This window comes from Trichosurus vulpecula, chromosome 4 (assembly GCF_011100635.1).
Source record: "Trichosurus vulpecula isolate mTriVul1 chromosome 4, mTriVul1.pri, whole genome shotgun sequence".
NCBI lineage: Eukaryota > Metazoa > Chordata > Mammalia > Diprotodontia > Phalangeridae > Trichosurus > Trichosurus vulpecula.
The window spans coordinates 81,787,420-81,804,882 of record NC_050576.1 but is presented as its reverse complement, the minus strand read 5'-3'; the positions used below and the strand labels follow the sequence as shown (position 1 = coordinate 81,804,882).

At 38.1% G+C, this 17,463-nt stretch overlaps 1 protein-coding gene across 1 annotated transcript in view; it reads right to left on the bottom strand.

Moving 5' to 3' along the window:
* The window catches only part of HMCN1 (hemicentin 1), a 523,850-nt gene that overhangs the window by 36,994 nt on the left and 469,393 nt on the right, over positions 1 to 17,463 (bottom strand). Inside the window, exons 92-97 of the mRNA XM_036757836.1 lie at positions 16,536 to 16,706; positions 16,086 to 16,256; positions 11,060 to 11,209; positions 10,414 to 10,551; positions 8,807 to 8,928; positions 6,215 to 6,452 (exon numbers count right to left, since the gene is read on the bottom strand). Of these exons, the coding sequence (XP_036613731.1) occupies positions 6,215 to 6,452; positions 8,807 to 8,928; positions 10,414 to 10,551; positions 11,060 to 11,209; positions 16,086 to 16,256; positions 16,536 to 16,706 (990 nt within the window). The remainder of the gene's footprint in view (positions 1 to 6,214; positions 6,453 to 8,806; positions 8,929 to 10,413; positions 10,552 to 11,059; positions 11,210 to 16,085; positions 16,257 to 16,535; positions 16,707 to 17,463) is intronic.

Below are 17,463 nucleotides of genomic sequence, written 5' to 3'. Positions count from 1 at the left end.
GAAAGTTATTTTGATTTATAGCTGACCCAAAGGGGCACCTAGGTGGTACAATGGATGGAGCACTAGGCTGGGAATCAGGAAGACTCCTCCTGAGGAAGCCTCATACACTTATTAGCAGTGTTATCCTAGGCAAGTCACTTCACCCTGTTTGCCTCAGTTTTCTCAAATGTAAAATGAGCTGGAGAAGGAAATGGCAAATCACTCTAGTATCTTTGCCAAGAAAACCCCAAGGGGAGTCACAGAGTTGGACATGACTGAAAAATGACTAACAATAATAACCACAAAATGGTCTGAAAGCTTCAGCAAAAAGCAGGGATTAATAGTTAACTTTCCCCATTGTGTGTAAAAATGATTCAGCCAATCAAAATCCTGAGACACAAAAAGAAGAGAAAATGAATTGGAAAGTGGCTAAGGGAACAACAATGCATCATCTATATTTCTAATATGTGCCTCACTCTCCCTGACCAGGCAAGAAAGATAGAGGATCAAGGTGGAAGGAAATCTATTTGTTGGGGTATGTTTCAGTTTAAGTACTATGCTGATAAAAGCCAGAGAGACAAGTTTTGATTGTCATGTTATTACACAATTTGTATTACTTAGCTAATTTTAAGAAAGGCTTTGATTTTTGACAGAGCTGACTTTAAGGCAGGCAGTGATGCTTTGCAGTGCAACCAGGAGCATATTGGGTATAGAGATGATCACAGACAGTCTGGCCAAGAGAAACAGTTGCATTGTAAATTAACAGTGTATCTCTGAGAAAATTTAAAAATAACAACCTTTTTAGAGAGAGTATTAGAGTGATGGTGCATGAGTGGGATGGAAGTTGGGGTTGGATTTGACAGCAGCTAGCTGGCAGGTAAGACTGAAGTGCATGGCTTGGAGCATGGCCTTATTCCAGGAGCTCCTCTCCCCTTTTAGGAAACTGGCACTAGAACCACTTCAAGACTATGATGAGCCCCCTCTGTGAAGGATTCACATTCCCACACTGCTCTTATTTTGTACCTTTAGAGAGCCAATTCCTCCAACTACCTTCAAGAAGAAAACATGCATGTGCACAAGGATCAGAACAAATGAGGCAGACTCCTTTGCCAGTTTACCTCCTAAGTGTCTGTGCATGCAAACTGTGCTGTGGGATATCTGCTGGGATGCATTCTGAAGAAGCAAGAACATAGCCAAAAAAAGGACAATGTGGATCATTTTAACTTGTGAGCTCACAGCTCAAAGTTGGAAATCATGTAAACATTTATTATCTATAAAATAACATCATGGAATACTTGAAGAAATTTCAGAACCCCACAGAAATATGGAAAGCTAATTGGCATGCTCTTTCTAATTGAGAAGAAAAGCCCCAGAGAGAAACATTAAAGCACCACATGGCATAAAAGAACTCAGAGATGAATTGCTAAGAACTACACTGGCAAAGGGAAAGTATTCTGAAAAATAATCACTTTAAATAATTCCAGGCACAAGGAAAGATGTTTAAATCTGCTGATTTCTTGCTCCTTCAATATTTGTGATTTGTCCAGAATTTGACCAGTTATGTCTAAACGTAACTTTACACTATTTTGCATGGATTCTGAAATATGCATTCCTCTTGGTAAATATTTAATTCAAAAATAACTTTTCTTCCTTTTTAAGGATCTCAGATTGCAGAAAAGTATTGTAGTTTGCTTTTCTCACTGTATATGTGGGTGAATACTATAAGGAAGCTGACAAATTATGGAAGGAACTATTCTATTAAATATACTAGAGAAACACTTGATATAGCTCATTCATGCATTCCTAACAAACATGTAAGCGTCTTCTGGGGCTTACTATAGAGCATTGTACTAAGTGCTGCGGGAGAATCAGTTTAGCTAAGTTAGTCTCTGCACTCGAGCTTACACTATAGTAGGAGGATAAGACACACTGAGTATACAACATTGCGTGATGAGTGCATTAGAGAGATGTAGAATAAAGGGCTATGTGAGGACTGAGGAAGAGGGTCACTGACCAGGAGATCAAGCAAGGCTTCTTGAAAAAGGTAGTATTTAAATTGGGTTCTAAAGAATAGATTAGAATTCAGCTGAAAAAGGGGATGGGGCGGGGGGAGAGAAAATCCCAGGCAGGGAGAAAAACAGCACCAGTAATATCATGGAAGAAGGAATGTTCATGGTATATACAACAAAGAGAAGTACAGTTTGATTGGTGGGGGGAGGGAAGGAATATGAAATAAAGCTGGAAATGCAGGATAGGGCCTGATGTCGAGGGCCTTGAATACCAGGAAAAGGAGTTTAAAGTTTTTTTCAGTGGCCAATAGGGAATGCCTGAAGATTTCAAAAATGTGTGCATTTTATTGATGGCTTTTATCTTTATATCACTTACATTTCTGGGGGAAACCCCTCAAAACCAACCTCTTACCCTTCCTCCAGATTGAGCTTTTTTTTATAGCAAAGGGAATCACTTAAGCTTATACAAAGAAGAGAGTCACATGTATCTGTGTGTATACATATGTATACATATACACACACACACACACACAATGCATTTGACATTGTAAACAACATTCTGTCATAGTAGTGCTCTGTCCCTGTGCTGTGAGAAAATGTTTTCGTTATCTGTTCTTTGGGCTCCTCATTAATTTCCCCTCATTATTCAGTGTAAGTAATCTTTTCATTTACATAGTTGTAGTTAAGTCAGTGTATACAAACTGATATATTTTAGATATGAAGATATAAAATCAGAATTCTCCAACACAAATTTTTAGAAAAAAATAAAAGGAAGTTTACAGCTTGGCTTGATTTTTTATTTTAATATTGGTTTGTTTTTAATTTCCCATTTTGTTAGTTTAGGGGTTTTATATTTTTGATTTTCTTCAATTTCCTTTTAATTCTCAGTTTTGCTAGTTTGTGACTGTATATAGTAGCTTCTGGTAGTTCTTTTTACTTGTAAATTCAACTTATTTTTTATTTTGTAACTTGATTTTCTACCTTCTTTTTCTTGATCAAGCTACTAATATTAATTTATGATCATTTAATAAATGCTATATTCCAGGCATTGTTCTAAGTGTTGGGAATACATATACACACACATAAAGTAAAAAAAAATGGTCTTTGCCCTCAAGGAGCTCTCATTCTGTTGGATAAGACAACATGCAAACAACTTATGTTCACATAAGGTACTTCTTTCTTTTTTTTTTTTCTTGGAGGGTAGAAGGCAGGGCAATTGGGGTTAAGTGACTTGCCCAAGGTCACACAGCTAGTAAGCGTGTCAAGTCTCTGAGGCCACATTTGAACTCAGGTCCTTCTGACTCCAGGGTTGGTGCTCTAATCACTGTGCCACCTAGTTGCCCCCTTTATTTCTCCTCTAATTTTCAGAATTTCATCTTCTGTACTCGTTTTAAGGTGATTATTAAAAAATCTTTTTAGTTACATGTTCAGATTATTAATCTCTTCTTTTTTTTTTCTATTTTGTAGGCTCAAGTTTCCAGAGAAATAAATTTTTCTGCGAGGACTGCCTTAGCTGTGTCTCACAAGTTTTGGTATGTTATCTCAATTTTGTAATAATATTTAACATACTACTTTTGTGACATCATTTGACTCACTCATTACTTAATATGTTATTATTAAGTCTCCACTTAGGTCTCTATCTTTTGTTCATATTTCCTTTATTCTTTTCTATTTTTGTTGCATTAGGGTTTACAAACAATATTTTAGTTATATTTGGCTTTTCACGTTTACTTATGTTTTCCTTATGCACTAGCACATGATCAGTTTATACAAAAGCATTATGAGGTGATGAGAATGTGTGTATTCCTTAATAGGTCAGTTTAGAAGTCACTATAGATTGGTTAAACTTAATTTATCCAATGCTCACAGGCTCAGGAAAAAAAGTGCTACATAGTTTAGGGTATATGGAACATTTTGTTTTTGACCTTTTCAGGGGGTGGGTGGGAGGAGGGAGGCACGTCTAGCAGTAGGATTTCCAGATCAGAGGGGATAGACATTTTAACTACTTTCTTTCCAAACTGCTTTCCAGAATGGTTAGGCCAATTCAAAACTTCCAGAGTGGGGAAGAGAACTCAGAGATCACCTAGTCCAACCCCCTTATTTTACATATTGGAAAATGAGGCTCAGGAAGATTAAATGACTTGCCCAAGGTCACACAGGTAGTAAGGTGGAATTTGAACCGAGGTCCTTTAACTCCAGTCCCAGTGATCTTTCCACTCTATCATGCTACCTCTATTAAAATGCATTCAACTCCATATTTTTCTTGTTAATCTTTTCATTAGGTTTATCTATTTCTTAAAAAGGAACATTAAAGCATCTTATTACTATGTTACTATTGATGTCTTTTTACAAGTCATCGAGCTTTTCTTAAGAAATTAGTCACGATTGATTACATTTAATGCATATATTTTTATTATAACTTTGTTCATTGTCTATGGTAATTTTAAGCACAGTAACTTTTGTTTTATTCCCTCATCTGTACTCTGTATGTTTCAAATATATTTCTTGTATGCAAAAAATTGTTGGGTTTTATCTACTGCAGAATTTAATCTATTCACATTCAGGATTATAATTATTAACTTTGTGATTTCTTCTTTAAGTTATCACTATCTGTCTATCTATTTCTCTTTTCAAACTCTGATAGAGTTTTCATCTGGACTAGCCTTTGCTCTCCCTATTGAGAAGAATTCTTTTGTGCAGTTTCATTACTTATATTGATTTACTAATGGGAGATGGATTGGTAGATTCACAGAATGGAGTCAGTCTGATATACTGAAAAGATCTGGATTCAGGGACCTGCCTTTGGTACATCCCTCTGTACCTCAGTTTCTTAATCTGTAAAATGAAAAGGGGTTGGAATAGATGATCTTTGAAATCCCTTAGTTCTAAGTTAAATTATCTCAGTGGGAAGACTTGTTGAGAGATAACTGTAATATTACATATGGTTAGTAATGAAACATGCAAGGATGGTGGCAGTAGGGAGAAAGAAAGTGGGATAGATTGAAGAGATGTTATAGAGGTAAAATTCAGCAGATTTGGTAAATGATTAGTTTTGAAAGGTAAGAGAGAGAGAACAGTAAAAGACACTACCCATGTGTTGGAACATTAGAAACTGGTTCAATGGTGATGCCACAGAAAATATAATCAGGAGCAGGTTTAGGGGAAAGATAATTTTGGATTTGACCCTATTGAGTTTGAAATATTCATGAGATCCTAAAGCGAAGTTGTATTACAAGCAAGTGGTAGATGCAGTTCCATAGTTCAGAAAAAAGGCCGGGGCTGGAGATTTCGATTAAGGAGTTATTTGCATGTAGGAGGTAATCAAAGTCACAGGAGTGAATGAGATTGCAAAGGGAGAGAGAGTAGAATGCAAGGAAAAAGGGATAGGTAGGACCTTGGGGAATACTCAAATTAAAGGGATAGGAAGAGGATAAACAGTCAGAGAAAGAGAAGCAGAGAAATAACCTCATACCTGGATTTGTGCATCACAAGGTCGTAGGTAATTTTTGAAGAACCAATTTCAGTAGAATGGTGAGGGAAAAGGATGTATTGGAAAGGGTTGAGGAAAGAGTGGACTGAGTGTATGCAAATTTTTCAACAAATTTAGCAGGGAAGGGTAGCAGAGAGATGTGATGGTAGCTGGATGAGTTCATTAGTTGGGTCCCATAGGCAGAAGGCATATTCTTCTTCTGTGACCAAAGGGAAGGAGAGAAGATAATCCTGAAAAATTCCGAGGAATAGAGAAAGGGACCATGGCAGATGGTCTAAATCTTTTCAGTGGAGTATGAAGTTAGGCCATCTTCAGTTAGTATGGTGGAGAAAGTACCATGCCAGCTTAGAGGAGAAATGAAAGGTTTTGAATGGCTCCTGTGGGGAATGAGAGAGGGAGTTGAGTAAAGGAGAAAGTTCATTAAGGAACAATGAGAACACATCGAAACATATTCAGAAATGCAACAGGTCAAGGCATACTCCCCAAAGAATAATATTTTTCAAACTGTATAAAGGAAAAGAATTCTTCCAGATTATCTCTAAGATCCTTTTCAATCTCTGCCATCATTCTATAATACTAAGTGAATGCAATGAAAGTCTCATATCACAAATTTAGGATATAACACGAGCACTGATCCTGTTTCTTAACATCCTTACATTAGAAAAAAGAATTCCACTAAGAGTTTTTGCCCTTAGTAAGAACACAATAGTAAAAGTATAGGAATCTTTAAAATTACCTTTAGAGATTGAAGCATGGATTTTAAAACCCAGAGTTTCTTCTAACTGGTTGTAATCAGACGCAATGGATGAGGCATGGAGGGTTTCTACTAAGAATGGCATTCTTCCCAGAGCCCGATCATAGGAAATGGTGTGATTCCAAGTATATGGGACGCTAACACCATCAACAGTGAAAAGTCGGGTGGAGTATGCATAGAGTTGGCCAGGAGCTGTTTGAATATAGTCTTCTGTGTAATCCTAAAATGAACAATATGTATTTGAATGTCAGTATCTAAAAGCTCACAGTATTTTTTCTCCCTTAAGATTCTCCCAAAAAGCAGAATTTTAAAATGCTTTGTTATCCAAAGACTATATAATCCTAAAAATATGTGATGATAGAGTCCTTCACATTATGTTTATATTGGTTTGATAAGGTCACTGCTAGAGCTGTAGTATAGTGGGATATGGAACTAACCTAGAGTCAAGAATAGCTGGGTTCAAGTCCTGCTTACAACACGTACTGGCTGCATGATCCAGGAAAGGTACTTAACCTCATAGTGCCCCAGGAAATTCTCTAAAACTATAAATTATAGAGAAGATGCTTATATGCTTTTTAGGGCATGTCCTCATTGGTTATACCCTATTTTAGTAACATTGCATGTCATGTTCTCCTGCCTTGCCCAAAGGCACTGAACTAAATCAAAATCTAGCAAAAGAATTGAGGTTAAAAGTTATGAGAAAGAACCCTTAAAGATGACAATGCCTACCTTTAAGTTTTCTACTGAGTACCTTTTATGTGTATGTGAAGCTAATTTGTCCCCTATATCTACAAAAACTTGAGATAAGTGATTCAACTTGATAGATCTTGACATACCAGGCTAAGAAATTACCAAGAGGATATAATAGCCCATGGTGGAAAATGTTAGAGCATTTTCCCCTGAAGAACTTATACACATATTGATAACTATAACTTCAGTGACTTTATACAGTTTTTGTCCTAAAGCTGAGGAGAGTTAGATGAGGTTGGATCAAATGACTTCTCTAGGGTCCTTCTTATTGTTTGATTTTTTTTTTGACTCATTGATGGAGACTGATTAGACTTGCCTTTTTTCCACAGGGAGGATAGCGTTACTGATGAATTAGGGAGTATGGATCCTGACACCAAAGGAATTCTCATAACTCTGAATAGGTCTCTAGGCAGACTAATTCCTCGATCATGTTACACATGCAGCTTTTTTAGAACCAGACTAAGATTCTGACCCAAGTTACTAAGAGGCCATCCAATGCAGGTTAACCCCACATTGTGCCAGTCCTAAAGCATTCTGAGGGTGAATTTCTGCTCGCTCTTGTTGAAGCTCTGTAAAACTTTCTTGTTGATGACCAGTCCCAGGCCTTGGCTGGTGACCTGTTTGTCATGCATGATAGCACTCATCTTGATCCACAGGCTTGACTTGACCAGAGTTGGAACATGTCTCTTTAAGACTTTTTTTGCCCTGAGTGTTATAATAGCAGTTTGTTCTCTATTTATAAATTCTGTAGTTAGATTAAAAGTGGGTATGGCTGTGTCCTTGTTTTCTGAGATTCAGAACCAGACTCTGTTTACCAAATGAATTATCTCCAACTGCCTTCTGGATATCATAAACTTAACATATCCAAAACTGAACTCATCATCTTCCCCCTTCACCCTCTCCTCTTCCTAGTTTCCCCATTATTGTTGAGAGTACCACCATTCTTGACTCCTTATTCTTCCTCACATCTCATATCCAATCAGTTGTCTAGTACTGTCATTTCTACTTTTGTAATATCTCTTGTACACTGCCATTTCTGTCCTCTGACATGACTACCATCACCATCTAGGCCTTCATCACCTCATATTTGGACTATTGCAATAATCTGCTGGTTTGTCTCCCTGTCTGGAGTGTCTTCTCACTCCATCCTCAATTAAGTTGTCAAATTATATAGTCCTAAAGTACAGATCCAACCATGTCACTCCCCCTCCAAACCGCTGGTCACTGTATCAAATAACCTATAGGATCAAATATAAAATCATGTTTATCTTTTAAAATCCTTCATAACCTGGCCTTTACCTTCCTTTCCAGTCTTTTTAGTCCAAGGCATTCCATCTCCCATTTCCAGGCATTTTTACTGGCTGACTTTCATATGTGGAATGCTCTCTCTCCTTATCTCAACCTCCTGGCTTTCTTCAAGTTTCACTTAAAATCCCATCTTCTGCAAGAAGCCTTTCTTGGCACTCCTTAATCTTAGTGTCCTAATGCATCTGAGACTATTTTCCAATTTATTCTCTATCTACCTTGTTTGCATGTTCTTTCCTGCATTAAGACTATGAACTACTTGAAAACAGGAACTATTTTGCTATTCTTTGTATCCCCAGCACTTAGCATAGTACCTGGCACATTGAATAACTTATCTGACTGACTGAAGTAGTTCTGACTAAAATGATTAAAATATACATATAAAAATGCATTAATATACTAGCAAACATAGCAATGGGCCTAATCTACATCGGTAGAAGGACCTTCCTTATCTGGAACTCCCTATACCAATGAAGTCAGAACCCTGAAAAAAAAGGTCACTTTTTATTAGCACTTTACCTTTACAGTAACATCTGCAGGTGATTGAAGCTGTAGGACATGGCCACTCACTACAATATCTAGCATCAAAGTTCCATCAGAATCCAAACCCCGAGCGATGTGAGTCATCCGCAAAATTTCTCCTGTGAATTTCAATGCATTCACTTTAATGGATGAAAAGAATATGATTTATGAAACCACTTAACAGATTTCCCTTATCTTAAAGTTCAGTCATATTGTTTTAATTCACCCTTTTTAAACACATCAGATATGGGAATTAAGTTAAAATTTAGCTTGGAAATTGATAGTCTTCTAGTTAACCAGAGCAGAAGATCACTTATTAAACCTGAATTAATATATGCACATGAAAAATAACTTTATTTTTTATATTATTACAAAAAGATTCTAAATATTTAGGAATATGAGCAGTGACGAATTATTTTCACAAAAGAACCCACCAAGTCTTCATGATTACAGGTCTCTAGGCAGAGATCCTGGGACTAGTAAGCCATAAGAACAGTTTACATTTATATAGCTATGGCAAGTATTATTACCTTGGCTCAAAGTCATTGCCCATCATAACACAATTGGTGAATGTCAAGAGTTATCCTTTATCTGCCACCTCAAGAAGTGAAAAAACTCCCAGCTTGCCCTAGAAGTCAGGTATCAGTGGCATCCAGTTGGTTTTAAGGTTAGTGACAGCAAGCAAGCTGACTCCAACTGCACAGCTACAGGGTGGACAAATTTTATCTGGAAAACTACCTGAACTCTTACCATGAAAATCGCTGTTATTTATACACCAAAGTTTGGACTTGGAATGAAAGCATAGACAGTTATGGTCAGGGGGATCTTGATACGGGAACCTATTTTAACTTCTTTTTTATTTCCACTGACGTCTCAACTTGATAACTTGAGATTACAAATAATTTGCAAAATTCTTGCCAGTAACACCAACCTAGAAAGATTTGGTCTACTGGGTGTGCCTCTTGTTCCAGGACCTGCCTTGTGTTTGAAGAAGATTATCACCAGAAAATTTCTCCCCCTACCCCATCTGATGGGTGTATCTCCCTAGCCATTAAGTACTGTGGGATCTTTAGAAATGTTAAAAGTAATATGATTGTACAATGGCACCTTAAGTGTCTGTCGAATTTAATTATAGCTTTGTTTCTATCTCTTCTACAAAGAACTTCAATTAAGTTTCGTTATAACTACTGGTCAAATCCATAGGAAATAAACCTATTATTGAAATACTCATCATTATAAATTGGATCAGGTTTCCTCCCCATCTGAGCTTTAATATTCATTTTGACAACTTATGGCCACAATTTAGTTCAACAAACATTTGTTAATTGGGTACTGTATGCAAGGTACTGTGTTCCATGCTTAGGATAAAAAGAAAAAAAATACCCTGTAATTTAGAAAACAATGGGTTTCATATAGATCTAGCTTCAATACAATTTTCACAGAAAACAAGATACTTTTTATATTCCTTATGATGAGACTGAATTAGTCACTTTGAAATTATAAGAAGCAAGAGTATAATCACAACACATTTTACTGAGGTACCCAACCTTAATTCACTCAGAAATATCTATACTAATAGATGTTTGAGTTCAGCTGTCACTAACCAGTTGCAAATTCCACTTGTGTTTCTCTTTTGAAGACTGCATTAGTGAGGGTAAATCCATTAACAGCTTCTCCTATTTCTTTCGCTGTTGTCCAATAAATGGGATTCAGGATAGAAACGATCTTCCTCATTGCTGGACCTGAGGAAATAAAATATGTGTGATAAATAAGCCAAATGTTTGTTAGGTCTTGTTTTTCCAGTGACATAACTCAAGGCTTTGAATCATTAGGAACTGGAGTTCCTTACTAGTTACCAATTTCTAACTAGTTGCAAATTGTGTTTCTCTTTTGAAGACTGCATTGGTTGAGAGTATCCTCACTGGACTGGGGATGTATAACAGCAATCAATGTAATATATTGATTAAAAGCCAACTGAAGGAACTAGTAAGGACCTGCTGTTCTGATATTCTGTATAGCCCAGGGAGTCACTTTGAAAACTTTGACACTTCAGGGGAATTTCTTAAGAAAATGATTTAATATACCATGAAGTATGTCTGAAAATACATAACTAAATAAAACCAGTTTTCCAGTCCTAGTGTAGGGTAGGGATAATCTTAATGAAATCAAGCAGGGTTCAGAGAGTGCTCTGGAGCAAATTTGCAATGTTTTTAGAACCTATTTTCAACTTGAAGGAGCAAAGAAACTTACCAAGACTGCGAGGGACATTGGTAATTTTGGCTTGTATTACTCTAGTGTCAGAGTGAGGGCTGTCTATCACTGTGGCATTGAGGAAAGCAATTCCAAATTCAACATCATTAATATTTCCAATAACACTTCCTCTGGCCTGCTGTGGCCCACCTGTTGGGGAAAGGAGTTGAAGAAAAACATCCGTAGATGAGAAAACAATTGCATTAACAGTGTGGAAGAAAAGGAGTATATTCTTTTCAGACACAAGCATTCTGGAGAGGGAAGATAAAGAAATGGCTTTGGAGTCAAGTAGAATGGAGTTTGAGTACCACCTCTGCCATATACTGATTGTGTCACTCTGGGCACCCTTAACTTCTTGGTGACCCAAACAGCTGTCCAGTACTTTTTAGGCTGCAGATTTGGATAGGTGAAGGGATTTTCCTTCCTGGGAGCTCCCTACACTGATGAAATCATAGGTCTTTAAAACAAACACACACACACACAGATTCATACCAGAATCTGAGAAATAGGAATGATGCTAATGTCCAAGCATGTTACCTTCATAAAAGCTCTCATTTAAGAGAAACCTGGAGGATCCTCTTAGGAATTCTGCCCCATTTATCATTTTACAGTTTAAAAGATACATTGTGCCCTGGTCTTGAGGTTACAATTAAGAGTGTGGGAGAATTCAAACCCACAAGATGGCGGCTGGAAAACAGGGACTTGCGTGAGCTCCCTGCCAGGTCCCTCCAAAAACCTATAAAAAATGGCTCTGAACAAATTCTAGAACTGCAGAACCCACAAAATAGCAAAGGGAAGCAGGGATCCAGCCCAGGACAGCTTGGATGGTTGCTGGGTGAGGTCTATCATGCACGGAGCTGGGAGCGGAGGGGAGCAGAGCCGAGTGGGCGGCGGCAGGACCAACCAGACCAGGAGCCGGGCGGAACAGGCCATAGCTCCCTGAATCAGTGAGCTGTGGCAGTTGCTAGACGTCTCAACCCACAAACACCAAAGACAACAGAGAAGGTAGTGGGAAAAGCTGCGGGGGAAAGAGTGGAAGGATTTCGTGGTTTGGCCACCACCCCGGAGGCGGCGGGGTGGTGCAGCTACAGAACTGCAGCTGCTTCCTGCCCCAGGACCACCTGGTGGGAGGAATTAAGTGGCAGGTGACAGCAGGAGTGCAGAGCCTGCTTAAGATCTGAGTCAGGTCCCAGTTGGTGGTTCTTGGGGAAAGAGGAGTGCTGGTGTGGCAGAGCTGGCTGTATAGAAATAGCTCTGAAAACAAAGGCACATCCCCGCAAGCTTGGAACAAAGTACTCTTTACTCTACAAGCAGTCATACCCTGACAAAAAACTCAAGGGTCAAGTAAGTTGGCTGGGAACATGGCCAGGCAGCAAAAACGGACTCGGATTCAGTCTCAGACTTTGGAATCTTTCTTTGGTGACAAAGAAGACCAACCCATATAGCCAGAAGAAGTCAAAGTCAAAGAGCCTACATCAAAAGCTTCCAAGAAAAACATGAACTGGTCTCAGGCTATGGAAGAGCTCAAAAAGGATTTGGAAAAGCAAGTTAGAGAAGTAGAGGAAAAATTGGGAAGAGAAATGAGAATGATGCGAGAAAACCATGAAAAACAAGTCAATGACTTGCTAAAGGAGACCCAAAAAAATACTGAAAAAAATATTGAAGAAAACAACACCTTAAAAAATAGACTAACTCAAATGGCAAAAGAGTTCCAAAAAGCCAATGAGGAGAAGAATGCCTTGAAAGGCAGAATTAGCCAAATGGAAAAGGAGGTCCAAAAGACCACTGAAGAAAATACTACCTTAAAAATTAGATTGGAGCAAGGGGAAGCTAGTAACCTTATGAGAAAGAACCAATAGAATGAAAAAGTGGAAGACAATGTGAACTATCTCATTGGAAAAACCACTGACCTGGAAAATAGATCCAGGAGAGATAATTTAAAATTATTGGACTACCTGAAAGCCATGATCAAAAAAGAGCCTAGACATCATCTTTCAAGAAATTATCAAGGAGAACTGCCCTGATATTCTAGAGCCAGAGGGTAAAATAGAAATTGAAAGAATCCACAGATTGCCTCCTCAAAAAGATCCCAAAAAGAAAACTCCTAGGAATATTGTTGCCAAATTCCAGAGCTCCCAGGTCAAGGAGAAAATACTGTAAGCAGCCAGAAAGAAACAATTTGAGTATTGTGGAAACACAATCAGGATAACACAAGATCTAGCAGCTTCTACATTAAGGGATTGAAGGGCTTGGAATACGATATTCCGGAGGTCAATGGCGCTAGGATTAAAACCAAGAATCACCTACCCAGCAAAACTGAGTATCATGCTCCAAGGCAAAATATGGATTTTCAATAAAATAGAGGACTTTCAAGCTTTCTCAGTGAAAAGACCAGAGCTCAATAGAAAATCTGACTTTCAAACACAAGAATCAAGAGAAGCATGAAAAGGTAAAAAAAGAAAGATAAATCATAAGGGACTTATTAAAGTTGAACTCTTTTGTTTACATTCCTACGTAGAAAGATGATGTGTTTGATTCATGAGACCTCAGTATTAGAGTAGCTGAAAGGAATATGCATATATTTGTGTGTATGTATGTCTATATGTAGGTATATATATATATATATATATACATACACCTACACACATGTATATATATACATATACACACATATGCATATATACATATATATGCACACATATATATATATATATGTACATATAGACAGAGGGCACAGGGTGAGTTGAATATGAAGGGATACTATCTAAAAAAATCAAATTAAGGAATGAGAGAGGAATATATTGAGAGAGGGAGAAAGGGAGAGATAGAATGGAGTAAACTGTCTTGCATAAAAGTGGCAAGAAAAAGCAGTTCTGTAGGAAGGGAAGAGGGGGCAGATGAGGGGGAATGAGTGAATCTTGCTCTCATCGGATTTGACTTGAGGAGGGAATGCCATACACACTCAATTGGGTATCTTACCCCACAGGAAAGAAGGAGGAAGAAGATAAAAAAGGGGGGATGATAGAAGGGAGGGCAGACAGGGGGAGGAGGTAATCAAAAACAAACACTTTTGAAAAGGGACAGGGTCAAGGGAGAAAATTCAATAAAGGGGGATAGGTTAGGAAGGAGCAAAACATAGTCTTTCACAACATAAGTATTGTGGAAGGGTTTTACATACTGATACACATGTGGCATATATTGAATTGCTTGCCTTCTTGGGGAGGGAAGAGGGGAGAAAATTTGGAAAGTTTTAAAAACAGATGTTCAAAAACAAAAAAAAAGTTCTTGCATGCAACTAGAAAATAAGATACACAGGCAATGGGGCATAGAAATTTATCTTGCCCTACAAGAAAGTAAGGAAAAAGGGGATGGGAGGGGGGTGGGGTGACAGAAGGGAGGGCTGACTGGGGAATAGGCAACCAGAATATATGCCATCTTGGAGTGGGCGGGAGGGTAGAAATGGGGAGAAAATTCGTAATTCAAACTCTTGTGAAAATCAATGCTGAAAACTAAATATATTAAATAAATTAAATTAAAAAAAAAGAAAAAAAATGAGTGTGGAAGAGCAGCTGATCACTCAGATGGAGAAGAGGGTTCCTTAACATAGTCAGGACCTAAATTTTACTACTTGTTACTTGTAATCAATAATCACTCTGGGACATAGGGAGATTTCCCCCAAATTTCTTCCTATTTGGTGATAACTGAAATAACAGTGGTGGCAGCATCCATTATAACAGTATTTGTGGGAAGAAATATTTAGTCTAAAGGAGGGATTTGAGGGTGGGGTACGGGTGCTCTCTTTAAATATTTGGGAAACTTTTATGAAGGAGAGGCATTGGATATGTTTGGCCCCATTGGGTAAAATTAAGAATAATAGGTGGAAGATACAAAGAAGCAGATTTGGGCTTAAAGTAAGGAAAAGCTTCCTAGCTTTAGGTCCTAAAGTGGAAGAGGATCCCTTGGTAGAGAGCAGGTTTCCTCTCACTAAGGAACTTCAAAGCAAAGACTGGAATTATTGGTTGGGCATCAAAGAATCAGAACTTTAAAGTTGGAAGGGATCTCAGTGGTCCTAAAGTCCAAATCCTTTCAGAAGAAAAATCCTTTTTATAGCACATCAGGCATTTATATAGAGAGCACATTCATGTTTGCAAAAATGCTTTTCATATATTAGCTTATTTAAGGCTTTTAGGTAACGGTATATAGATGAGGAAGCAGAGCCCCAGAGAACTTCAATGATTTGTCCAAGTTCACAGAGCTAGTTAAGTGGCAGAACTGAACTTTGAACTCCAAATCCCATGTTCTTTCCATTATACTGGAGAGTTATTTTAACTAATTATATTTTTAGTACACAGGTTGTTTTCAGGAATTTGTACGTCTGTTACTGAGCTATACATTTCCTTGAAAACCCATGTGCTTGCTACTTCTCATTAAATACTGCTCTCAATTATGAACAAAGTGATCTGATTATTCACTGTGCGTCAGCCTGTCAATTATTTATCTACCATTCATTGTGAAATAGTCCTGAGAGATGGTAGCAGTGCCCTATAACAAATTTGGTGGGGAAATGAAAGCAGTATTCTTAACCAGATGTGCACCTCACAAAACAGGATGGTCTAGAGTAGACCTGGTTGGTTTACTCTCCTTTCCCTTTCCTTATATGTCCCCCTACAGTCCGGGAGGTATAAGAGGAGGTCATGAAGAAAAGCTGTAATTTATATATCCCTTTTTAGGTTACAAAGCATTTTCCTTAAAAGAGTCATGTAAGGTAGCATTATTATACCTGTCTTACAGATAAGGACAAACTTTGGAAATTATTTGCCCAGTTATTTGGCTAATAAGTGCCTAGAGTTGGTATTTGAACCCAGATCTTCTGACTCCAAATTCAGTGCTCTTTCCACTACATGGAGTGTAACTGAGTTAAAGGGAAGAATAAATCATCTTCCCATGCAACTTAACCTGTCCTCCTGTCACACAGGTCTTAATTGTGAAAATAACACTGATCTGTGAAGCTTGTTAACCTGCCTACCTGGACATGTTTGCATATTGCATCTGGAAAGCTGAGTAGCATCTCCTGGACAAGGGCGTCCACTTTTGGATGGAGCTGGATTGTTACATATACGTTTCCGAGTTTTTTCTCCTCCTCCACAGGAAGTAGAACACCTGCTCCAAGTCTGCCAGTTTCCCCAGTTTCCATCCACTGTAAGCCAAGTGAGTGAAACATTATGATTACCATTACTTACATTTGTATGGCACTTTTCAGTTGCAGAGGGCTTTAAATACATCATTTCTTTTGTGATAATGTGTCAGAATAAAACAAATAGCTAATGTTATTTGCTCATGGTAATCCAACCTAGCCAATTTTTATTGTGCAATTTTAAGGATAAAATTAGTTTTGTGCCTTCAGATGCCACCAGGTTTAATGACAGCCATTGCATAACCTCAGAAAATGTAAGCTGAATAGCAATCAAAAGCTCACCAGGGCACATATCAGTATTGCATCTCTGGATCTGAGAATCTGCCCCAGCACATGCTCTTCCACCATTGGCTGGACGAGGGTTGTCACAAGTGCGGTATCTCCTCATCTGACCTCCGTTGCATGTCCTGCTACAAGTTCCCCAGTCACTCCATGGGCTCCAGCTACCATGAGCTGAAAACACAATGTTATTTGACATGAAGAACAAAGTCGAGCTAGTAAACACTGAAGTATATTAAAGTGGTCATGGAAGCATTCATTAGGTTTAGCTGCAGTCCTGACTGGAGATAGATGCTGGCTTAGGTAGTTTCTTGAGATGTCTTTCAATGACTCTATAATAATAATTAGGGTACCAGACACCAACTGTTTTCAGCCAAGCTCACATTTGTGGGCATTCATTTACTTTTGGTCTCTGCACTTTGGCTCTGTGACTACAGTGAAGCAGCTGCCTAACACATGCATTAACAACTAGTAGTCATTAAGTTACCATGCATGTACTGAACTGTATGACCTATACTTCGTAAAACAAATTAAGTAACATAATCTCTTCCAACCAATGAAACAACATCTACCATATGATTTCTTCATTTAAATATCTTTTGAGTCTACTCAGGCAAGGCTCCCCTCTCATAACTTTGCACTCCTGGATATTTTCTCCAGCATTGACTGCATCTTCTCTCAGATTACCTAATACACTGAGCCTAGAAAGGGAGTAAGAATACTCCTTGCTCTCCATTATCACTTTCAGATAGTCTGCCTTTGACTCCATTCAGCAAACTTTCTTCTTTTGAAGTTTATAATTAAAAGTTTCTGTGCAGTCAAAGTATTACTCCCCAGGTCATTCTCTGTCCTTTCTCCAGGAGTTCAGCATCTGCATCACCATCTTCATCTTTGCTCAACACCTGTCCTTCCTCTAGGGAATTTTAATATT